The following is a 26,150-nucleotide window of genomic DNA, read 5'->3' as shown; positions in this document are numbered from 1 at the left end:
ATGACATCGAGTAAATTTGCAGATAACCGCGCGCGGATAATAGGATCCGTCATGTTTATCCCACACATCACAGCGGATAAGACGAGTTTCTACTGTATCACTAAAAACTATTATTTTTAAAATTTGATCACTGAGCTGCATAGCTCTTTTGCAGAAGCGACCTAGCTACAAACGATAGCTTAACGAAGTGGCTTATCAAGTTCAAATTAATAGCAGTAACCAAACACTCGAAACGCGCGACGTTGATTCTAAATGTGCACGGAAACTCCGCAGAACCCGGAGACAAACCCACGCGACCACGGGAGAGAGAGACAGAGAGAGAGAGACACGCAAACTCCCAAATACACAGCAGGCGTCGTGGGCCGGGCTCAAACCCAGGACCTCCTGCATACCGGGCGAGGTGGTTTAGACGCGGCACCAGCTGTGGCGTCGACTTATTCACCCAGCGAACCCACGCGCGCCCCGTCCCCGCTTCACCGTGGACGCGACGGATCCCCGTGACGTTATTGGAACAAACAACAACAACAACACAAACAGCAGCCCATTGTGTGCCGGCGTCACCGTCCCAAGTTGGCACATTTAATCAATTACTCACAAATCGCTTAATTGGGGGAAACCCCCCTCCCCGCTACATAGCGACAACAACGACCTTCCCCCATCGCTCGCAGCCCTTCGCCCCCCCCCCTCCCCTAACGGCAGATTCAATGTCCATTGTCGCGCCGATACTGCTGCTGACACCTTGTGCTGAATAGGGACAGATGTCACTGGGTGGGGGGGGGGGTTGGTGCCCTTGGCTGGAATTGCAGCAGTGGGGCCTCGGAATGATCGAGGATGAGATGCGAGTTTGGGGTGCTGTCAAGTTTGCCGAGGCGTTTAGGAGGACGCCCTTTAAAATACACGTCCCTGAATCCGTGACCTTTAACCGCACGACAAAAAAAGAAATGCAATTCTTGAATTTGAATGAAGGTAACGAGATGCCGCTGCAGATGGGTAATGATTTACATTTTAAAATGCAGGTGTGCAGGGAAGTGTCTCGACGGATGACACTCTGTATGAGGAAAGTGTCGCCGAAGGTACCACGAGTGTGTGAAGTTGGCGTGCCTGAAGCATTAACAGACGGTCACTGCAGATGTTTCCGTCAATTAATATCACCGGGATTAGTCGTGCGCTAACATAGAGTTGTGTCGAACGTAACAACAACGACGACGACAACAGCTACTACAAGAAACAACGACAGCAAAAAATGATTAAATCTCACTTACTACAGAATAACAAGTATTGTTTTTTTACACGACTGTGAACAAATTGTTAGCTTATTAACACGCGTTTGTGTCGTGTAACATCCCTAACGCAGATGCCGTGACACAACGATCGTTACTAACCAGGGTGCAACTGGACGCCCAATGGGTTTGACTAAACGACACGAGTGTGGGTTCAACGCTTAGTGGATCGTGTTAGGAAGTTGTTTTACACCACGTCTCTCACTGACACTGCCTTGCAAAAGGGAATATACACGCTGCCTCTGTGTAAGCCTGCAATATGTTTGTAATCAGTTTTGCGGGTGTTGGCCCCTGCCGCCTCGCCTTGGCTTTGGCGTCGGGATCCACAGGAGGCAAACACCGCGGCCTCACTGTTGATGAGCTTCCTTTATTTATATAAACAGTACACAACCGCGTTGCTGCTGTTGTTGTTGTTGCTGCTGCGGTGAATTGTTGAGTCATGGCATACGCAGCTGCGTTCTGCGTCCCTTCAAATGAAAACAAAAGTTTGCTCCGTCGTTCCGACTCGATTACCAGGCCAACATCACCCAGCAGCATTTTTTGTTTCAAACATGCGAATTCTGGACCGGTTTGAACCTTCTGTGTCTCGTCAACAGTCAGGCTTTGTTTAACAAATGCTGCTGGGTTATCAGATGTTATTGGCAAGAGCGCACCGCCAAGACGATAACAGGGTCCCGGAGTGACAATTTTGCTTGAATCGCCAACGCGAGCGAATTTATTGTGTACAAGGACCGTTGCTTGGAACGTTGGCCTATTACATACACGTGTATATTCCTCGAACAAAGCAGTGTTCAATGCAAGGAGCGTCAACTAAACATGATGCGTGGACACGGCATCAGAGGTCAATAAACCCACCATCATCATTACTTACCATGATGTTGTACTGTAGTGAGCTCCCATTATCACGATAGTGGGAGAGGAGGGGGGTGGTGGTGCAGTGGTCAGCGCACTGCGCTATCAACCCCGGCGAGTAATTTGTGAACCGGTCTTTGGCCAGCCGCCCCCAAACCCACTCCACACTTCACCAACCCGCGCTGACCTTGCGTGGTGAAATAGAGTCAAACGATCCCCATGACTGACAGAGCATTGGAGGTATGACTTCATACAATAGCCGATTAACCTTTGTCAATTCAAGAAACGTACGATCTGTTATCAATTGGAACTTCAAAAGTGCTATTTGGTGATGGCCATTTTGCAGTTTTTTGACCTCTGGTCCCGTGCTCGGTAATTGCGATATATATATTAAAAAGTGCCATATATTACCCGTCGTTATGAAGAAATAACACCGTGCCATTGTGTCGGCCGTACTGAAACGAACAGAACAGAGGGAGAGCGTCCATGAGAGCAAATCCACAGACAGCAGCCGCGGCCAGCAGAAGGGCATCATTGTGGAGCAGCTCGCGGCCGCTGGGGACAAGGGCTTCAGCAAAACGGAAAAAGTGATCTTCGGCGATTCCACAAGATCGGTCAAGGTCGTTCAGAAAACCATTTCCACAGGTGACGTTGAAAACAAAAAAGAGACAAAATCACGGCGTTTTCAGTTGCCCGACGGACAATATTGGAAGCATCCGTGCCTGTGAGTTGATGAAAACTTTTCGATTGACGGCGGGCACAAGTTTTTGTTTCGATGGCTTTGGCTGTTTTCGCCATTTACTGATGATAATTATTGTTGCCATCGGGCAAATGCTGATGGGTGGCCCCATTGTGGGGATGCAGTGTCTCTGCATATGTACGTTCTGCCGCACTGTACGCATGCAACCGTGCTAATTGGAGGTGCTGGAGGAAGGACAGCAAACTAAACACAAAACGCAGTTCTAAAGACATTATTTGTGCAGCTCTCGAGAAATGAGTTCTTCAATCTAGATTTAAAAGTGCATAGCTCCAGTGGCTTCCTAATATCGGAAGGAAGAGCGTTCCAGGCAGCCACAGAAGCGCACCTGAAAGCGCGCGCGCGATGCAATGACCTTCTTTGTTCGACGGCTGGCCAAAAGCCGATGCCAGGATAAGTTTAGCGGAGGCAGACTTGGTAGCGGATGCGACATGTCGATAGAGCCGCCCGTGTCTCAATGCTACCTCACACTTGTTCAATGCAATGGACGTTGACCTTAGACAACATAACCACAATGCATTGCTTCGAGCAATGGTGGTTTTCGCACAGGGCGAGATTTTTTTCGACGCACGTACGCCGCACGCTGCACATTTGTGCGCGTTGAAACATTTCTAGCGCCAAAGCTGAAACCATTTTGGTACCGTCACGTGGCTATGAACATCACATGATGACGATGCTACCTAAATAATGATATCACCCGGGGTGTGAAATAATTAAGGCTATAAACCAATTACCATGGTAATATTTTGAATAGTGAACGATGAGCGCATTTTATTAAATGTTTCGTGAAGATGCGAGTTTTATTTGGTGCTCTATTTGCTTAAACCTTATAACTTATATAGATGTTTAGAGCGCTTTATTTCTGAGGCGCTTTACAACAATTATAAAATTGTACACAAGATGAACGTGGTTGAGATAAAGAGTAGGGGCTATTAAAATAAGTGGTGTAGTTATGGTGACATGAGAACACACGGGAGTGGTGAAGGAGAGGTTGGGGTAGTGATAGGGGTTGGGGTAGTGATAGGGGTAGTGATACGGGTTGGGGTAGTGATAGGGGTTGTGATAGGGGTTGGGGTAGTGATAGGGGTTGGGGTAGTGATAGGGGTAGTGATAGCGGTTGGGGTAGTGATAGGGGTCGTGATAGGGGTCGTGATAGGGGTGGTGATAGGGGTTGGGGTAGTGATAGGGGTTGGGGTAGTCATAGGGGTGGTGATAGGTGTTGGGGTAGTTATAGGGGTTGGGGTAGTGATAGGGGTAGTGATAGGGGTCGTGATAGGGGTTGTGATAGGGGTTGGGGTAGTGATAGGGGTCGTGATAGGGGTCGTGATAGGGGTTGTGATAGGGGTTGGGGTAGTGATAGGGGTTGGGGTAGTGATAGGGGTAGTGATAGCGGTTGGGGTAGTGATAGGGGTCGTGATATGGGTCGTGATAGGGGTGGTGATAGGGGTTGGGGTAGTGATAGGGGTTGGGGTAGTCATAGGGGTGGTGATAGGTGTTGGGGTAGTTATAGGAGTAGTGATAGGGGTAATGTTAGCGGTTGGGGCAGGCCTGGTCGTAGCTGGGGGGCAGGGCCAGGGAGTTGCAGTAGGACGCGCTAGGGGAGAAGAGATTGGGGTTGTTTTAAGGGAGGAATGGAAGCTGCAGATTATAGAGAAGGTGATTGTTTCCCGTGCAGTGAGAGTTTGTTCCAGTGACGGGGAGCAAGAAGGGAAAAGGAAGGAAAGCGTAACTGGGCGCAGGGCGAGGGAGACCCCTTGAGCTACTTGGGGGCCCGCCAAACCGTCGCTTGGTTTTCTCGCGACCTTGCACGGCCACCACCGCAAATCGAATACGAGGAAGCCGTTTCCAGCGTCACTTTTTCCCCACCAAGAAGAATACGATCAACGGCAACCCGTTTGCGCATCCTGCAATGGCCGCACATGCGGCGCGGGCTAATGGCCGTGACGGAGGAGACGGCGACTCTGCACGTTGTTGCTGAATGCTCACGATTGTGCCGTGTTGTTGCTGCTGTTCAGGCAACACAATGAAAAAGTCTATACTCTCGACGGTGGAGTCCAACTATTCGGGAATCAATGAAAGTAAGTGAAAATAGACGAACCGTGGCTTGTACAGCATTTAACGCACGCAAACGCACGCAAACGAACCGTCACCAAAGTGAGCTCATTCTTTTTTAGAGACGCATTGCTTTTTGAGCGCACGCGTGCTTTTGTTCTCCTTACCCCAGACACAATTGCGAGGACCTCCAACAAATCGGTGACCTTCAGCACCGCGAGCATCTTGAACATTCCAGCGACGAGGTGAGCGTAGCAGCCCCCCCCCCCCAGTGCTCTCCGTTGCGAAGCAACAGCCCGTTAACTATCTATATATATAAAATCGCAAATCTGTCTGTCTGTCTGTGTGTGTGTCTGTCTGTCTGTGTGTCGCCGGACCACACGCAGTTTCATTGGACGAAATGTGAGGGATTTGCGAGACACGATTGGTCCGTTTGGTTTTCCACGGCGGTTGCCCCTGGCAACGGGTAGCGACGCATTCGCTGCGGGGTGGACGCCATTTTTAATTCCCGTTAAAAATATGCGCACGCATTAACACGCGACTCTGAGGTAAATTCATCAAAGTTTCACGTCCTCTTCACTCCCCCCCCACCCCAATGTGTGCAATTACTATTATAGGGTCGGTAGATAATAAAATTATAGCGATTAGACAGTATTATTGTAGCGCGGGGGGGGGGGGGGTAACGGCCCCAGTACCCAGCCTCAGCCGGGTGGGCAATTTAGGCGAGGCCGGAGGCTCTGCACGGTACTAGGCCTCGACACCCCACCACACTATAGGCCGTACATATTACTGCACAGCGGCCGAGGAGATCGTGGCTGGGGGGGGGGGGGCAGGGGTAGCAGCCCATCTGTGTATATATGTAAGGTTATTAAGAAATATATTTTTCACCCGGGCAACGCCGGGTACTTCTGCTAGTAACCTATACAACTATTTGTTTTATTTTAACCAGGGAAGGCCCACTGAGCTATGTAGCTCTTTTTCAGAAGCGGCCTGGCCACAAATGATAGCTCAACGAAGTGGCTTAGCATGCGGAAATGTATCGCGGCTGAATACTCTAAAAGCGTGTTTATAAATGTGGAGGGAAAAACCGGAGGACCCGGAGAAAAATCCACACGACCACGGGGAGAGAGAGCATCGAAACTCCAAATATTCAGGCGTCACGGTCGGAATCGAACCTACGTCCTCCTGCATACCAGGCGAGGTAGTCAACATCTCACCACTGTCGAACGGGAGATTCGTGGCCGGGGGAGGGAATGTGTCGTTAAGTTAAAGCTACAGGGTTCTAATGCAGCTATAAAATCATATTTTTTGTGTTCCTGTTTAACACGTAGTAAGCTTTCGCGACCAATATCATCCGTAATAGAGGTTTTTCGGGTTAGGTCGCGAAAATGTATAAATGTGTCGATAAATTCTCCACCACCCAACACAGCCAACTAGTAAGGGTTGTCACGTAAACAGAACGTGCCCAATTCGTCACTAGTACAGCACTAGTGTGTAGTGTAGTGTATAGTAGTGTAGTGTATAGCAGTGTAGTGTATAGTGTAGTGTATAGTAGTGTAGTGTATAGCAGTGTAGTGTATAGTGTAGTGTATAGTGTAGTGTATAGTATAGTGTATAATGTAGTGTATAGTGTAGTGTGTAGTGTAGTGTATAGTGTAGTGTGTAGTATAGTGTATAGTGTAGTATACGGTACAGCACACCGGTGTGTTGGAGAGCCAAGCCACGACATTTACAATCTGAGTACGACGTTTCGCCAGTAATTACAACCAGCTTCATCAGACGACAGCCAGATTTGTTTTCCTCCCTGAAATATAATATTCATCTGCGCACATGGCACGGCCGAACCGACGGACTCTTCCGTAACACATCCACGGCAGACGATCGGCACGGCTGGGCTACGTACGGCGCAAAAGAAGTCCAACATACATAGTTCAACATGCATCCACTCTAGATTTGAAGCTTTTGTGACTGCAAGGATTCATATTCGGTAAAGTCACGTAGGTAAAAAATGTAAATTTAAATTAATAATAGTAAAATAAAAATAAAATAAAAATCACGACGTTTCGGAGGCAACACAAGCTTCCCTCTTCAGGTGGAACCGTCACAGCACGATTGCTGTATCTTGATACAGCAATTTTGATACAGCAATCGTGCTGTGACGGTTCCACCTGAAGACGGAAGCTTGTGTTGCTTCCGAAACGTCGTGATTTTTATCTTATTTTTATTTTATTTTTATGAATTTTAATTTTTTATCTACGTGACTTTACCGAAAAAACCTAAGAATATGCATCCACTCGATTTGACGGCACGGTTGGTCCCCACGCTGCTCATCACTCAGCCGTGGCGGCAATGTCTTGTCCCTCTCTCTTTGCATTAACAAAGCAAGGACGGGGGGGAGGGGTCACTGAGTGTTGGGGAGTCAATCAATAAATTCTCCTGCAGATCGGTTGTCTTTTCCTTCAATTATTCTTTAACATTGCTGGATGGGGAGTGGGCGGGGTAGGCACAGGGGGGGAGAGGGGAGGGGGTGGCGCGGGGGGGGGCAGGTGGCAAGCACCATGCTGAATTGTGGAACACGTTAAGGCAGCAATATAGGGGATTATCTCACGTTCATGAAACTATTCGTCTTGGAAAGTTCTATCTGGACTTTTCGCCCGGCTTTCATACGGCATTAGCGCCGCGTAGTTTCCCGTCTCGGCGTACGAATGTTTACGCCGCGTCTACCGCCTTTCTATTCACCTGCAGGGGGCATGCGGTGCGGAGATGAATTCAATTGCAGAAAGACTTCCTTCCCCGCGAAAGGACTCGCCGAGTCTCAAGTGACTTTTTCGGGAAGGTCGGCCCTGCCACATTTGGATTTTGAACCAACGCCATAAACCAGAGTTTGGCCTCAGATGGAGAAAGAGCGGAGGACTTGGGGAATACCCATTACACGTAGCAGGGGGTAACACTTGAAGCACAGCACAGATGGATTTAAGAATGTGTTGCTGTACTGCCATCTCATGACAACCTTGCAGGCAAAGACGCCGTGACACCCCGGGGTGTAAAGATGCAAAGATTAATGGGGACTGTACCAGTGCTTCTCACATTATCGATACGTGCATCAAATCGTACATGTTGAGAACCCATTAATTTACAATTCACATGTGAATCCTGATTTGAAGCTTTCGTGACTGCAGGAATCCATACTCTTTGGTTCCTTCGGTAAATTAACGTAGGTAGAAAAAATAATTGATCACGACGCTTCGATCGCCACACACAAGCAATCGTCTTCAGGTGGGAGAGACGATTGCTTGTGTGGCGATCGTAACGTCGTGATCGATTATTGTTTCTACCTACGTGACTTTACCGAAAGAACCAAAGGGTAATTCACACATGCTGTACGTGATTAGTTCACACGATCCCTGCAGCCACTGGAGGTGCTGCAGTGCACTACAAATGGCGAAAAGGAAATCGTCGATTGCATCGATCGCGACCCAGAATTTCATCGCGATGGGGCACACATTGTGACGAGGCCTATGGCATTCCCAGGCAGTCCCTCCATCCAAGTATTAACCGGGCTTAAAAAATCCTCCATAGCTTCCACGATCCGAGGAGCTTTTTTATCCGTAGCTCTTGTGGGCCTCCTTATCCACTCGAGGTGAGCCCCTGCGGCTAATTGCCCTCCAAACTTCAAACTCATTACCACGTGCCTGAGACCGCCGAGACAAAGTGTCTTCTCTTCAGGGCGCTAATTAAGGCGGGGGGCGGTGAGGGTGGGGGTGGACAGCGCCAATTACAGAACGGACTCAATAAGGCGGGGCTGGACGTGGCTAACTGCCGGTTGTGTAAATCTTGCACGAAAAGTGAGGAGCCGGTATCGACTGGAGGGGTCGCCAGAGGCTACCGTGACATTAAAAGCCTCTGCGGGAAGCCCGCTTTTAACTCTTGCTGCAGCCGATGCCGCGAGCGCACGGCGCGCAACGCCAACTGCCGCGATGAACCGGCGTTCTTGTACGTACGTATGTGTTGAACTTCTTTCGCACCGCACGTAGCCAACCGTGCTCATTGGAGGTGCGGCGGAACGACAGCAAACGCAACACAAAGTGCAGCTCTCGAGAAATGAGTTCTTCAATCGGGATTTAAAAGTGCATAGCTCCAGTGGCCTCCTAATATTGGACGGAAGAGCGTTCCAGACGGCCGCAGAAGCACAAGTGACACCGCGCGATTGCGGTGACCGTCTTTGTTTCGAAAGCCACCGCTGCTGCAAGGATGACTACCGGAGTTCGCGTGATGATGGTTTATGCCTCTTGACGAAATCAGCGAGGTATTGCGATTCATTTGTGGCGAGCACTTTATGTGTGTGTCATGAAACAAACACGTGAAGAGTCAACGCGTTCGCCTGTAGCACCCCGCCCTATAACAGGAAACGGTAGCTAGACAACAGGCGACGTTTCGGGGCAATTGCCACCGTTCACAGCAGAGAGAGTGACGCTACGCTATGAAGAAGGCCCACTGCTATGAATCTTCGTATGGACGTTGAACTGCTTTTGCACAAGCACGTAGCCAAGCGTGCTAACCGGAGGTGCGGTAGGAGGCGATGTTGCCACGTGGAGGCCCAATCGAGTAACCTTCGGGGCACGTTTTCAAATTTGGCAATTGTGGACCACGACGAGAATGGGTCATAGCAACGAAACGAACGCCCGTGAGAATATTCTTTGACCGCTTCGGTGCGGCGTTACCGATGAATGTGTTCACACCTGAAATACAGTAGATACAGGGTGCTTTAAAACGATGTTCACACTTCTGAGAATTTGCAACAATGCCACAAGCAATGTGCCTCCGGGTTCTGGAGAAGATTCAAGGTGTGCGTTGACAATGATGGCGAACAAGTGAAGACTCGTTGACTTTTTGAAGCAATTAACGTTACATTTGTTGCCATGTTACAATGTATTATCCGCTCTTTTTCCATTAAAAAGGATAGTCGCATATAGGTGTTAACTTTTTTTTGAAGCACCCTGTATATATTAAGCACAGTTATGATATGAGCAATGCATGGTTTCGATACACGGGTGTGGGGTAAAGGCAGTTGTCGATTACTTATGCACGTGAACTCTTCTGATGTTAAAGCGCGTGTGGCTTACTCCCACGGGGAGGTACTAAACCAATATGTATACCGTATATTCAAGTGACATTAAATTGTCTTCGCAAAGACGTTTCCTCTTATATTAATTCGTAAGGAAAAAAAAGCGGTGCAATTAACACGCAGCATACAAACTTCACGGAGGCCAATAGGAAGCATGCAAGCAATGTTTGCTTAATTTTTACCGAAAAAAATGCAAACATTTTTAGAAGGCAAGCAGAAACGTGCAAGCGGCCTTACCCCAAAAATAAATGCCGCCTGCGTAAGACTTTGCACCTTGAGCCGAGAAACGGAGAGAATGCCATCAAAAGCAGTTTCACGCCTTTTTCGTTCCTTGTCCGTCCTTTTGCGCGCGCGCGTGCGTGCGTGCGCGGAGCGGTAGTGTAACGGTTAGCGCACTGCGCTACGAAACCCGGCGACCCGAGTTCGATTGCCGCTCACGGCCACCAACACCAGCCAGTGCTGGATAATCCGCGTGGCAAAAGTAGCTACATGTGTAGTAGCTACGGGCCCCGCACTTTCAAGGGCCCCGCGCTAAATGCTTTCAAGCTATCAATTCCGGTTAAGTGATTTTGCACTTGCTCTATTACTATAGTACTATACTGCCTTTAACTTCTATGAACGACTGGGTGTTTAAGGTTAACGATTTGTCGTATTATCTGGCTGTATAGCAAATGATAGAATACAATTACTTTACTCTGTAAGTTAAACATTTGTGTTTTAATTTTTTTTAATGTAGGGCCCCTTGAAACATATGCTACAGGCCCCGCACTAGCTTAATTCGGCACTGACACCAGTGACGATTATCTGAACCGGTCCTGGGCCTCCCTTAGGTCGACTCGGCCTCAAATGAGCACCCGGCGCGGTGTGTAAACATCGCCACTCGGGAGACGAAGGCGGCCGGGTGTGATGTTGGCCACCCAGCCCCTCGTGTGCCGTTCTGGCCTTCATAGGTGCTACTCGCTAACATCACTCGTCCCAACAGTCTGTTCGGGCTATACGGGGGATCTCAGTTTCTGTTTCGCACGTGCGCGTGCGTTTTTGCGGGAGTTGCTCATTCGGCCGTCGCGTTCCATCCCCTCTGCCTTGGCACCAGCGGGGAGGGCGGCGGCTCCCACACGACGCCGCCTACCTCCTTCAAGACCCCCCCCGGGAGCCAGGAGAGGCAGATGGGGGGCCGCTTGGAGCTCACGAGGTCCCAGTCGCTGCCCCGCACGCCCACCACCCAGTCTCGAAAAGGGCTCTTCCAGAAACTGGAGCAAGACGCCAGCTGGTGAGAGAGAGAGAGAGAGCATCGTTCTGAATATTTGCCGGCTAAAAGACCTCCCCTGTAAGGACCCTCCCCCCCCCCCATCAACTAAAGAGTGGTATGAAGCCCGAACGATTCCGTCTCATTAGGAGAGGCAGAGCGTTGCACAGCTTAGGAGCTGCACTGGCAAGGTGGGGCATGTGATGGTGACACCCTCACTCACCGTATTCTGCCTTACCTACCTCTGCAACATCAGCTCCATCCCCTGCGCCCCTGTCCCTCCGTCCATTCCATCACCTCCCTCACTGAACGCCGTCGGATTGCATCTTAAAGTGCCCTGGAAATGGCGCTTTATAAATGCGAAATACAATCGAATAGAGCACTGAGTTGGCTTTCTCACTCCCCTGCTTGCGAAATGGCCTTCACTTCAGAGAGCCCCTTCTCGAGGATGTTATGCCTACTCTTTCACGCTGGCCAGACGCTTTGTAAAGAGGTCCGGCATGTATTTAATTTTCAAAACGAGAGCCTGCCAATATACGTAAGCTAACCTGATTCCACGTCCCTGAAACCATAGCCTTAATTGGTTGAGTTAACGGAGAGAGAGAGAGAGAAAAATAATAATTATGGGGCATGAAAAAAAAAACCGAGGAACGTTACACGTGTACCCGAACCTGGCATACACAGGGGGGGGGGGCGGGGGGCACAGCGTCGGAATCCAGAGCTGGTTCTGCTCCTTAAATGGGCGCAAAAAAAACCCCCTCCAAATGAATGCCGCGTCTCCTGAACGGCGCCTGTGTATACAGCCGTAAAGCACGACTTGGCTTTCGCGCGTGAAGCCAGAGAAGGCCCGCTTCAAGGCATTATTCCATTCGTTTGACCTTTTCTTTCTCACCCCCCACCACCCCGTCCCTACCACCACCCCCGTCCCCTCCCTGCCTGTCTCTGCATGCGCGCGCGCTCGTGCCTGTGTGTGCGCGTGTCTGCGCGTGTCTGTGCGTGTGCGCGCGCGTGTCTGTGCGCGTGTGTGTTTTTTCTTCGGTCCCCAGGCAATCGGCCTTAAAGGAGAAGAATGCCGCAGTCAACAGCGGCGGCGGGGTCCCGGCCGGTGGCAAGGCGCCACTGCAACGATCGGCGAGCGCCTCCCTGCCCGACGCCACCACCATCAAACAGACCATCCTCGACTGGGTCAGGTCAAAGACCGACAGATACGAGGCGAGGACACGGCCGCGACATTCGGCGGACGCCAAACCGCTGCGCGCTAACCGCGGACGTGTGTTTGCCCAGTGCCAGAGGTTAAGCCGGCCGCAGTGATCTGTGGCGGACGATTTAGGAGAAGCCCCCCCCACCCTCCTCCACCCATCACCTTCCCACCTCCCCCGGGGCTGAAAGGATATATCGGCTAACCCCACCTTCCAGCTCCTTTCCTCCCTCTGAATTGAATTTGACGGCCCCCCACCGTCTGCGCCCTTTTTTTCCCCCCTTTCTTCTTCTTGAAATCAGTCGTTGCGGGAAATGTTCTAATGCTTTTTTGAGAGATTTTCGGAAAAAGTGGAGTGCTGCTTGAGCTGCTGACGAAAGGTCGCCGTGGCTGAAGGGCCAGCAGCAAAGTTGTTGTTGCAGAACGAAATCACAGTCCTTTATCAATTAACTAAACAATTTTTTTAAACCAAATCCCACTGAGCTCGAAAGCGCTTTTCAGAAGCGACACGGTCACAACTGATAGCTGAACGAAGTGGCTTATCATGTAGGAAATGTACAGCAGCAGCCGAATACTCTATACCAGTGGTTCTTAACCTTAACTGCAGCCTTGCACCCCTTTGGTTCCCAATCGTAACAAAACACATTACGTTAATATATACACAGGTTTGATTAAACAAAGTAGTTGTACGTACGTGCCCGTGCTTAGTTTATCTTTCGATTATTTACCTTCTAAAAAAAGTCTAGCCACGTCTCGCACTCCATGGGGGTGCGTGCACTCCAGGTTAAGAACCACCGCTCCAAACGCATATGCTGGATGAAAACTCACCCCCCCATGCCACTCCCTCACCCCCCCCCCCAACGCTCCCCCCCCTCAACTGAAGCCATGTGGGCCATGGGGGTTGTTTTGGGGCATACTTCACCAAGGCTTGTTGAAGGAGGGGCACAAGATCGCTTTGGATATCACTCGCTACTGACATTAGCCATCACCGGAGTTTGAAGTCAGATTGCTGGGTTCATCGTGCGCGGTATGCTAACCAATGCACCACCGCTCCCGTCCATACAGTATGCGGCACCTACAGCATTCACAGCCCTTTGCACGGTGGCATTTGCATGCTGAATAGGTCATGATGGTTATTTGACCATACTTCACCATGCCGGTCAGGGCGGGGCAAATAGACCCCGGGTGCATAAAAGTGCAGGATAACAATTTAATATCGCCGCACCGTCCTTCCGCAGCGCATTTAACGCAACCCCCGCAGCTTATAACGCCAGTGATGCATGGTGGTCGCGGATCCGAGATTCGTTTGGCATTCGGTATAAATCAGTCTCGAGTAGGAATCGTCCACGGTGACGGGGGCTCCGTTTTCAGCGCGGTCTATCCGTCTGCCCGGGTCGGCGACTCGGCGAATATTTCCACACCGGGCACAGCACGCCGCGTCCGATGCGCGTCTCGCGAGGGCACCGGTGACTATTCGTACGCCGCCTCTCAAGGCCGCACCATCTACCCTGAAAGTATTCCGTGAGACGTTGACAGCCTGAGCCGTGTGCATGAGTGACAGCCACCCCCCACCCCACCACTCTTCTCCCACAACTTTGACGATGTCAACTTATGCCGAATACAACAACAAACTCCACAGATTAATTCAAGAGTTGTCCATTGCTGTAACTCCCACCTCCTGGGGTCCAAATCACGGCTCAGGCTGGTATTTTCAGTCGGTCACCCCATCCAAGTACTAACCAGGCTCAAGGCTGCTTAAGCTTCCGAAACTGTGGACTTTTTTAAACATTTGAATCCATCCGGCCAAGCGAGTTGGCCAAAAGTGCCTTCCAAGAATGGTCTCCTTTCTAAGCCATCTTTTCCCAGCATAGCAAAGCAAGGGCATCAACATGGGACAATGTTACTGCCAGACCACCCAGAATACTTCTCTTTCAGCCATTAGCAACAAGCCACCTTGCCTCCTAATTTATACGAGCGTGGTTTTTCTTTATAAAGCAAGCACAAGACTTTACAAGCAAACACATATTTACGTTAAAAACCCCATATCCCATCTGTGTAAATAAACAACAAAGCAGTGATGGACGTAACTTAGTTTTATGAAACAACATTGAATATGTAATCATTTCTATTTTTGTAGTGCTCATCGCGCGGACATGCCTCGAAAATAATGCAATGTTTACCGGTTCATTTAATTACAAATGTAAAGAAAAACACGTTGCCGTGTCACGATCGGTTTGCATCCACGGATGGAGTTGCGAGCGTAGTTTTAGTTTTGAACTGCTGGGGTTCATTAGAACGACGTTCTGCATTTCCCCAAGCACGTGAAATAAAAAAAGAAAAATGTAGTAATTCAAAGCCCTTTGTCAATCCACTGCTGGAAGAAGGAATCTCCACACACACTGTGTCAGCCACTCGAGGGATTTTATTATTAAGTTCGGTGAAAATATCTTGCAGCCATTGATATATGAGATTTCCCAATGGATTGTTTGATTAAACAGGGTTCTCAATTGTAGAGAGGGGATGTGTTTGGCCCGAACACCAATGAATGTAGAGAAAACATCACAATAATTTGGCTTTTTCATTTATGTTCAATTCTATATACAGGCAGTCCCCAGGTTATGGAATACCCGACTTACGGAAATCCAATTTTACGGAAATGGTCCCATGAATCATGTTAAACAAAAATTCAGTATGCGTTAATTACGTAAGCGCAAATAGTGCAGTGTGGTGAGGTTGTGGATGAATACCGCGGAGTGAGGCATAACGCGGGTTGCCTTACGCCTCAGTTTCTGACATATGGAAAATTCGGGTTACGGATCATTCTCAGAAACCTAAACCTTCCATAACCTAGGGATTGCCTGTACAGAGCTGAACAGCACAACCGCGGAAAAAACCGCAAGTGAACTTACTGCTTCATGAAAATAATGCTATCTTTCTACAGGATCAAATGTGAAACGAGTGGCTATAAGGACTGATGCTATTAATTGGTCCAGATAATTCTGAATAAAATTTTTATTCTTGAAGTTGTGAATGGTTAATATCTAACTTACGGTTAATGCATACCTGTTGAAGAAGCCAAGTCAGCTGACACGGTTATTCTGACATCCTAGTTTCACGACCCGAGGATGCTGGACGCAGTTTCAAATCTAATTGCTAACTGTGACTACGAGAAATGTTCAACTCGCCCCCCAAAAAAAATAACAAGTACGCATGACCCACTTCCTTACCGTCGACAGAACGTGACTATCAAGAACTTCTCGTCCAGCTGGTGTGACGGCATGGCGTTCTGCGCCCTCGTGCACAGTTTCTTCCCGGAGGCGTTCGACTTCTCCAAGCTGAGTCCGCAGAACCCGCGGCACAACTTCCAGCTCGCCTTCACCTGCGCCGAGTGAGTGACCTTTGACCCGCAGTCCCGACCGCCCTCCCGGAGAGTGCCACGTTTATTTTTTTCAGGCCACGCAATCACGTAATTGGAGGTGCGGCAGCGGGGGTGGGAGGGGAAGGACAGCAAACCATGTATGTTATATATATGTAGAACTTCTTTCACACCGTACAACGCCAACCGTGCTAATCGGAGGTGCAGGGGAAGGACAACAAACCATGTACGTATCTATATGTTTAATTTCTTTTGCACCGTACTGAGTCAACCACGCTCAACGGAGGTGCGGGTGAAGGACAACTAAACCCATGAAAAGCTGAATTAGATTGTTACACTCTGCTCGAGTGTGGGCAGCCAGTGGGCAGGTCGCGTGTGGCGGGATGAAGCGTGTGGGCACTCCCGGTTATTCCCAGACGCATGGCCGGCGCGGAGGAGGAGGTCAGATGCCCTCTAGAGAAGCTCTCTTGAGCTCCCTCTAGTGGGGAGGCCCTTCCGCCAGCAGTGGTGTAGGCAATTGCAGGGCTGCGCCTTTGCTTTGGCCCGCTGCCCACTGTCAGGGGCATGAACTCGAGGCTCTGATGTAAAGGCAGCGTAGACGATCAGAGCACGCGGTCACCTCAAAAGACGTAGCTCAATTAATATAGTTCGTGTACGCAGCCAATTAGCGTCAAGCCATTGATTCAGTCTTTGTTTTAACAAAGTATTCATTTCACGTTCAAAGTTCCACCACTGATGATTGGCGATTTTCAAGAATGCGGTGCAGCACCTTCACCTGCACATTCAATGCGCCCTGCGTTCGATATTTGGCTCGAAGGACAATCTGCGAAACGAATTAGCGAATCGCTAAACCAGAAGACGGCAGGAACGTTTGCGACTGCCATCGTGAACTGTGTGGATCATTCCGAGTTTCCTCCGCACGCGTTGTCATTACGCTCTTCGCCATTGCTGGGAACCGTGAGCTGGGGGGAGGACTTATCAATGCTACTTTTGTATGTAACTTGAACTTATTTCACATCGGACATAGCCAACTATGCTAATTGGAGGTGTGGGGGAAGGACAAGAAACTAAGTAAACAAAAAGAAGTTCTAAAGGAATGCGTTTTCAATGTAGATGATTTAAAGGCGCATAGCTCCAGTGGCTTCCTAATATCGGAAGGAAGAGCGTTCCAGACGGCCGCAGAAGCGCACCTGAAAGCGCCGCGCGATGCGGTGACCGCCTTCTGTGTTCGATTGCCAGCCACAAGCCGCCGCTGCGAGGATGACCAGAGTTTGCGTTGAAGAGTGACTTGGTGGTGCGGTAAGACACAGTAACAAGAAATTAAAAATTAAAACCCCATTCCAACATTTAATTATAATCTTAAATCGAACCGCACCTTGTAAATACAGAACGAGGCCTGGCACATCGCACCGTGCCTGACATTGGCGGCGACGCCTCACGTTATACATTTTTTTTATAATTAAAATTCATTCAATTAAAACTGACATTTCAAAAACTAATAATGTGTTTCTAAAGGAGACACTCGTTAAAATTGGCAATTGTCACCGATCTATTTAAAAAATGCAAATTCTCATCGCCGCAGTGTGCAGTGATTTCTAAATATGATAGAACCTTCGCTGTTGAACCTCCGTGAAAGTTTGCCATCCTCTATGCAAACACATGAAAGCAGTCTCATTCCTTGAAAAATATATATTTCCGTGAAAACGTATCAACATTTGAAACCATAAAAATCCTGATGGGAATCGAATGTACCAGAGCATTTATTCCGAGTGAGAAGCACAGCGAAGAGGATAACTCTCCAGTGTGTGTGTGTGTTTTCTGGGCTGTACGTACTGCCGTGGTTTTCGCCACGATGTCCGACGTTCCGCTCCACGTGCTGGAAGCTTCTATTAGTCAACACATTTTACCGCTCGCCTTCTCCCTCGATTACACGGCGTTACCTGCTGCTGGTGTTGGTGGCAATGCTATAAAAAAAAAAAATACAGGGAGAATGTTGCGCTGCTAAATTCAGTTCCTTGAAGAAACTCCCAGCACGCGGCGCGAAACGTCGGACATCGTGCAGAACACCACGTGGTACGACCCGACAAATCAACAACAACAACACGTCCGTGGCGTACATGGCACAACCGAGCAAATCTACGCAGTGGTACAAAAACAGAATGACACTTATCGCAATGCCGTTCCCGCCCACGCCCCCCCCCCCCGAGTGAGATTCGTACACTATTCCCTGTAGGCACACGAAGAGCTCTGCGGGTCTACCGGGCGTGGTGGTAGCGCACCGCGTCCAATTCCGCCGCCGCTTGGGATGTGCGCAAATTAAACACGGAGAGTTTGGTGTGCTGCAGGGTCACGCACCTCCTCGCGAGCAGTCGCGTGAATTTGGAGTGCACGGGAGGGCTCCGATAACGCATTGCCATCGGCAGCGAGATATCCGCCGAAAGGCTCCGTTGCGGTAACCCAGGAGGAGTCGAGTGTGGGCAAATCCCACCTCTTTCAAAGACATCTGGCCAGTGTGGAAGAGTAGGCCAAGTATTCTCTGTAGAGGGGCTGTCTTTGAGCCCCCTCTATTTGGAGGCTATTCTGCCGGAATTGGCGTGGGCAGGAAATTGCAGGGCTACACCTTTACCTCTTACCTATGCAGTGCAATCACTAAGATTATTGTCTGGAAAAAAAAATATGGCTTGAGAAAATAGTAGTCGAGTGAAAAAATGGTAGTAGACTTTCAAATGCATGAAAACAAAGATTGATTTTAAAAATATATATATCTTTGCAAAGTAAAAAAAAAACCCACACGTGTGTAGCAAAGCTGCATATTAAAACTGTTTTCACTGGCGTCAACAGAGTCCCTGGGCCGACATCAAAGGTAGTCTTCGTGTACCGCCCGATGGCATCTCACGCGAGCGTGTCACTTTCAGGCAATTGGCCCACTGCGACCCCCTCCTCGACGTCGACGACATGATAATGATGGGGAAGAAGCCGGACTCCAAGTGCGTCTTCACGTACGTACAGTCTCTGTACAACAAACTGAGGCGGCTCGAGAGGATGATGGAGAAGGCGCAGCAGCAGCAGCAGTGACTAGGTACGGTTTTATGTGATCAGATTATTATATTATTGGTTCCTGGCCCGCTTGGCGTTTTGAGTATATCTTATAAAGCGACAGTGATCAACAACAATTTATATATTTTTTCGCGGAGAGATCGAATCTTTGGAAGAACAAAAAATAAAACCACTGCAACTTCAAGACGTCTTTGGAAGGAGAGCACACGGCGGAATTCAAAAACAAACGACTGCATTTAGCCAGGAAAAGCTGTTGATCTGTAACACTTTGAATTTGCCCTCAGTTGTTATAGAAATATGCCATTTGACGACCTTGGCTTTGAAGACACAAAGTTACGGATATTGGTTTTGGTCAAGCCTCGTACCCTTTATAGTCATCATAACACCTTGACGGATGTGACATCTTAATTGCCCTTCATATGGAAGTATTCAATTCAAGGGTTGGGGGGCTGTAGAGGGCTGAGACCCCTACCTCCTCCCACCCTTGCTAAAGGGCCCAGTGCCCTCTTCTAGAATTGTTTTAAGAGTCAAGTAAAAAAAATGTTTGTTGCAATATTTAACACCATTGGCGGGACGAGAGCTAGAGCATTTTGTTTAAAGTTAAAAATGTAATGACCCCAACCCTCCGAGCTCACCTGAGTCTTTGAATAGCCCCCCCCCCCTCGGCCAGCACCCTCACCCGCCCCCCATTTTAAAGAAGGTCACGCTACAGGGCTCCCATGAATTTCACGCGTCTCACAATCCGGTGTGCGGGAGCGGATTTGTATCACTTTATTAACGCGGGCGCGTCTAATTCGCTCCAGCGTCTTACAATCCGGATAATATGGCGGCGACGTTGTTGTGTATTTCTTTTCCATTTGCGTCGATATTTCTGTTGCAAAAAATGTGACGCTAAATAGCTTCCTCGTTTTACAAAAACAAAATAATGCGTGGTGGCGATTAAGTCTGAGAAAACAATACCGGGTTGCCTGATATTCTTTACAATCAGCCCTGCCAAATTTAATTAAACCCCAGGTGAAAATAGTATTTTTCACGGATTTCTGCAGACCAAATTAGACAATGGCACCACCATGGGGATATGCGATGGAGGTATTAACTACCGTATTCTCCAGATTCATGTGCAGCAGTTTGTAAGCGTTGCAGAGCAAAAGTTGGGGGTGCGTCTTTTAATCCGGTGTGTGTCCAGTATTACCTCTCACCATGTACCGTATTAACCGATGCACTTTTTCTGCTTTGTCGTTTTATAACAATTCGAACACGTTTTTTGCTATCCCGAGACGTATTTTCCGGGGATGTTTTGTTTCGTTTACGAAAGATCCCGAAACTTGGGGTGCGTCTCACTTTCCGGATCGTCTTAAAGTCTGGAGAAAAGGGTTACACCTCCGTCCCCACCCGCTCCTCCGGCGCAGTTAAGTCAATGAATTGTCGCGATCCATGACCTCGATGTAATTGGAAGACGATTCGTTATTTTTTTCTTCTTCTTCAATAAGTGGTAGCGTTTCCAGTTGCTACGGTGGTCATGCACACGCCCATTACCACACACAACTACAACATATTCCTGCTCATAGGAATCAATGTATTTATGAGCTCCAGCATCAATATTAATGAATTTATGCATCGTTACACCCAGAGTATACACACAACTGCAGCACCCTAAATTGGACGCAGGTTCCACGCATTCGTCAATAACACTGGCGGAATAACACGCCGATGTTTCAGATCATTACTCTTATTAATGTGAAATATTAACTCGGGTTTTTTTATTACAGCAAAATTCGCACAAAGGCCTCAAAGCGAATTTACATCCAGCTTTATGTTATGGCAAAAGCGTGTTGTTTAAAAACAGGCGGGTATCAAGACGCAATTTAAAAAAACAAGGTGTAACAGACCCGCATTCACTAATGGGCTGAGGGAGGGAGAAAATTCCACAATTGCAGAGCCTGGCTGAAAAAAATATCAAGTCTCCCACAGAACAAAGTCTGGTCTTTGGAATGAGAAGATTAGAATCAGCAGATCTAAGTTTTCGCAGTGGAATTTTAAAACTTATGCTGAGAGTATTGAGGAGCCAACTCATTCAAGGCCTTAAACGTGACAAGAATCTTGAAAAAAGTCGATTCTGTACTTTACAGGGAGTCATATGCTTCGCCATTCATGGGCCACTGCTTTGGATCAAATAAAAAAGGTGTCATTCTTGTTTGTGCATTGCTGCCTCGGGGCGAGGGTGTACGAGGATGGCCCAATGTTACATTTGCAACGTCTCACGAAGTGGACACCTGTGACTTTACTGAACATCTGTGGTAAAGAGCTTCATAGCTCGACTCTGAAGTGAATGAAAACCTATTCAGCACGTTGTGGAAACATTTCCCTGCCACGCGTACACATCTGGCTCCCACCCAAATTCCGCGATGCTCTCAAACTACTCGAAGCGTGGAATTCTTTAGGAAGAGACAAGATACACGCAGCCATTGTCATCGACCATCTTACAAGCGAGCACGTTCAACAAACCACAATTTCTCCTCCATGTTTAAACATCTTGCGCCACTCAACACACACACTGCTGCGTGACGAGACGAGTGTCATTAAACCGTACGGGGCTAAACCTTTTATGCCTGGGCTGCGCGAAACATTTCCCTCCCGCCTTGCGGTGGCACCGCACGAACGCCGCCTCGTGGCAACACGCTGCTCGCGGCCATCTTGGAAATACCCACGGTGCTTTGCGGGGTAGACGTCGCGTGACGTCACAGACCAGGGGGGTGGGGTGGGGGTGGGTCAACCCCAGGGTTTGAGACAAGCGCTACTGGTTTCAAAACGAATCGCGGACACACGTGCAACAATAAAAACAACAACAACAACAACACTCAGTCAGTGTGTACTCTGCACGTTTCTGCATACCTGTCGACCCCTTTATTAGTGCCCTATCCTTATTATAGACCAATTCCAGACCTTGTTGGTCACACCGTGCCATTATAAATCTCAACGTTCATCCTACAAAGTCCCATCACAAGGCGGAAACAAACAGATAGACATTTTTTTTTGCCCGTATTGAAATGGTTGTACGCCGTATGGAATATGGGTAAACCGTATGGATTAACAGGTAAGTTTATATATTCTTTGGTTATTTCGGTAAAGTCACAGAAAAAAAGAAACTACGTGACTTTACCAAAAGAACCAAAGAGTATGGATACCTGCAGTCACGAAAGCTTCAAATCAAGATCGGTATGTTTCTGTGTATTATTTTTGGAAACGTGTGCTTTTTAAAAATAAAATATTCTCCGCATTATAAGACGCACCGCCAACGGTTAAAATACAAGGTGGAGAAGTTGCGTCATATTCCGGAGAATACAGTGAGTGTCTTGGATACACTTGCCTTGCCTCTTCACAAGAACAAACACTGGCGCTGCCTATTTCCCGTCACAATTAATTATACTTACCTGGGTTCACATGAAGTAAAAACAAAACATCTGGTGAAATAACTCTGCTCATTTGAATTAAGCATGTATTCACTTGAGTGGCTTTCTGTTATCGAAAGCCGAATTGTAACTTAACGGTTTAACGGCCACTTCCCAAGGAAACACGGAACATTGGGCCAGCGTTGGTCCTGTGATTCCAACCACTTTGCCAACGTTGCATGTTTCCTGGGTGTAGTGGCATGGCGTAAGCTCTGATTTACACTTTGTTTTTGATCACTACCATCTGTTGTTGGTTGGAATCCACCACGCTGATCTTATTTGAACTTAAAACTGATGTCACTGTGTTCTAAATGCATGTATCTGACTATATATATATACACACGGTCTATTGTTGTGTTCATGAGTAGGATAGGTTTGTTGGAAGGATGTGAAGAGTTTTGTATTATTCATCCTATCAATTTACCCACACAATTGTTTAAAGGAATAGATAATTGCATAGTGCTCTTCCAAACGACGTGGAATGTGGAGACCCAGTGATGGTGCATTGTTTGCGTTTTTAAATACTCGACAGTGAAAATAATTTTACGTCTCACGCTTTCACTTTCTATTTTAATGAACAATAATGAATTTATACTACAGTGTTGTGTTTTCAGATTTATTTTTTTGTTAGAAATTTGTATATATATTTTTTGCACAGTATAATATTGCCTTCGTGTTGTTCTATAATTCTCTGGCGAACTTCATAGTGATGTGCTTCTTTTCTCCTTCTCTTGCACGAAGCATCGCAAACATATTCTGGAACGCTGCTTAGGGCTGGCTTGGCGTTTAAGAAATTATCGGCGTAAGACACGACCACTAGAGTACAACGTACACATTACAATGCATTACAATCCCATATTATTAAGCCTATAATCCTATGAGGACGAAATAAGGTGATACGGAGCCAAAATAATTCCCCGAACAGCGTTCCAGACCGGCTGAAATTAAGCACTGAGCGTTGCATATTGTGACATTCTTGTCTTAGCCTATGCCACGTATGGGGGAGCAGCAGTGCAGTGGTTAGCACGCTGCACTGTGAGCCCGACGACCTTACGAGTTCGATTTCCCAGCCACGGCTAACATCAGTGGCGGGTGATATTTGTAACCGCGGTCACGTGACAATCTCCCACTTTCATTCACTAGCCCGCACTTACCAGCTTGGCGAAGTATGGTCATGCACCCCCACCCCCCTCCCCCTCCTCCATGACTAATACTACATGGGGAAGCCTTCATCCAGCAGTGGATTGATAAGGGCTGTAAATGTTTCTAAGTATGATTTCGTGTTTCTTCACGTTTTTCTCGCGATAATAAATATACGGTCGCCGGTAAGCGGTTAGTTAATTTTTAATGCATACATGGGATCGTCAAAAACATATTTTTACGTGTTATATTCTATGCAGGCACAGAATGTGGGTAAATTTAATCGTAGAATTATAGAAGCAGCTCCACACTAAAGGTTGTGTCATGGGCTGGGAATAATTTCACTGACTTATTGCTGGCACAAACAAAAAGCTATAATCCTTTTTTTTAGGTGTGAAAATGCATGCAATGTGTAATTATTTACTTAAAAATTACAGCGGAATTAACGGCAGACACTCTATTAAACATAACTGCGTGCATAGGAAATGTTAACGGATAATCACGTAAAAGAGTATTTTATTTGACGAAAAACGAATCTAAAATTTTCATATGAAACACATTTTTTATGATCGCTGGCATTAAATGTGCTACATTTATTGTTAAAAAAAAAAGTTGTTCCTCCCAGACTATGGGTCAATAATGTTGACTTTTACTTAGTTCGGGGTAGGCTGATATCATATAAAGAATGAATCTGGTGTGAAATGTAATAGGTTTTGTTATTGCACTATATTTAAATGCAGCAGTTCGTATCTTTCTTCACTGCCTATGGAATGGATTCGTATCGGAAGCAGTCTCGGCACAACCGTTTGTCAGTGCTTAAATTCTGTTAAGCGTCATCCATCCTACGGCTCACTTTCATTTGGTTGGGATGACACAAAGAATTACCCAGTGCCACTCTTTCAGAGTCTAGCTTTGCCATTGAAGAACACGAAAACAACATCGATGGTTAATAAATCGCATGATGATTCTCGTAAAAAAAACACGATTGATATACTGATGAAAATGTTTCGATTTAAAGCTTTCGTGACTTGGTTCTTTAGTTAAAGTCACGTAGAAGGGAAATAATAAAATAATAAAAATAAAACACAATAAAATACAATGTATTTTATTGTTTTATTTTTATTATTTTAAAACAGTAAAATACAATGTATTTTTTTTAATTATTATTTTATTATTTCCCTTCTACGTGACTTTACCGAAAGAACCAAGAAGATGATGAAAATGTGTTCTTAATTGTTGATTTCCCTCCAAGTTTTATTGAATTTGAGCTGTTGGTATCAGGGAGGGAGGGGAAGAAGAAATGTCCACGAAGAGCCCTTGCATAGCAGTGCGTGGCCCGTGTTAGAGCACGACCTGTGGAACGTGATATCACGGAACTCACACTATGAGACCTCCTTTACCAGTGGCAAAATATAGTAATAGGTTTTTACCCTTTCAACTGGTACAAAAACTGACACCTTTATACAAAGCATCATGTTTGCAATAACCACAACACAAGCAGTCAAAATGCAAACAAAAAGAAACAACTCTGATGATGATAATGATATGCACTGTCCTTGAAGTTGATTGGTCCACACCCGAGACAGCTTTTCTTAGAGCCTAGTCTCCATTGGTGTTGGACCAGATGACGCCAAAAGGCGTACTTTTGGCGTCATCTGGTTATTGCAAACATGATACCTTGTATAAAGGTGTCAGTTTTTGTACCAGTTGAAAGGGTAAAAACCTATTACTATCACAGAACTCGTTCTTAGATCCCTTCCAAGTGACTTCTCATGTCAGCCAAACACAAAAAAATTACACGTTCAAACCGCTGCTAAATGAAGCGAATTGTCAAATGTGTGCATCGTCACACTGAGACAATCAGCTCACTAAACTTGAGAACTCGCTTGAGTCATGATGGCTGAAACCCAGATTAAAAACCCCATTGATCTCCGCAGAACTGGCTTGGTGTTTCTGACCACAGAGCTTCCCGGCAACCTCTGAAATCAACGTCCATGCAATGATCAAATCATGTGTGTTACAATCGGTTATTTCCAATTTATTGATTCATGTGATCGGTGCACAGAAACCGTACAACTTCTTACGGATTCTATGCTCACCCCGGTAAACAAGCGCAGTAGTAATTATAATGATATGCACCGCATGGGGACAGGAGAATTGATTCGTGAGTTGAATCGTGACCCTGAATTGTGGCAATTCGTAGAATCCTGAAAGGGGGGGGTGGGGGTGAATCATAATCTGACCCGGTCCTGGGCCACCCCCCCCCCCCACCTTCGTCAACCATCTCCAAACCAGCGTGGTGAAGTATGGTCAAATGACCCCCAAGACTGACGCTGGCGTGGAGGGGAGGGGGAGCCCTCAGCCATCAGTGGCTTGACGAAGGGCTGCAAATGTGTCATTGTGAATGATTTCCGGCATCATTGTACACACGCAGAGTTTAAGCACTGACCTTTTGTGCGCGACTTGTTTGCAAAAGCGACATCAGTAGAGCGTTTTGTGTGTTCCATTTTCAATATGTTTACGACACAGGTATAGTACAATGCCACTTTGTATTATTTGCATTACTGTATTATGGTCACTTGAATAAGAGCAAATAAAATATATTGTTTAAACACGCA

At 47.3% G+C, this 26,150-nt stretch overlaps 1 protein-coding gene across 2 annotated transcripts in view; it reads left to right on the top strand.

Moving 5' to 3' along the window:
* LOC144945283 (smoothelin-like) overlaps window positions 1–26,150 on the top strand; it is a 130,665-nt gene extending 104,515 nt beyond the window's left edge. Inside the window, exons 4-10 of one of the 2 annotated variants that reach the window (XM_078873681.1) lie at window positions 2,601–2,777; window positions 4,905–4,967; window positions 5,114–5,186; window positions 11,160–11,336; window positions 12,359–12,524; window positions 15,747–15,898; window positions 18,802–26,150. In XM_078873681.1, coding sequence (XP_078729807.1) covers window positions 2,601–2,777; window positions 4,905–4,967; window positions 5,114–5,186; window positions 11,160–11,336; window positions 12,359–12,524; window positions 15,747–15,898; window positions 18,802–18,961 — 968 coding nt within the window. In that variant the 3' untranslated portion in view covers window positions 18,962–26,150. The remainder of the gene's footprint in view (window positions 1–2,600; window positions 2,778–4,904; window positions 4,968–5,113; window positions 5,187–11,159; window positions 11,337–12,358; window positions 12,525–15,746; window positions 15,899–18,801) is intronic. The other variant, XM_078873679.1, reaches the window with a different exon arrangement.

Source organism: Lampetra fluviatilis, chromosome 37 (genome assembly GCF_964198595.1).
Source record: "Lampetra fluviatilis chromosome 37, kcLamFluv1.1, whole genome shotgun sequence".
NCBI lineage: Eukaryota > Metazoa > Chordata > Hyperoartia > Petromyzontiformes > Petromyzontidae > Lampetra > Lampetra fluviatilis.
The sequence above is the reverse complement of the archived record's forward strand: the minus strand, read 5'-3'. Positions and strand labels throughout refer to the sequence as shown.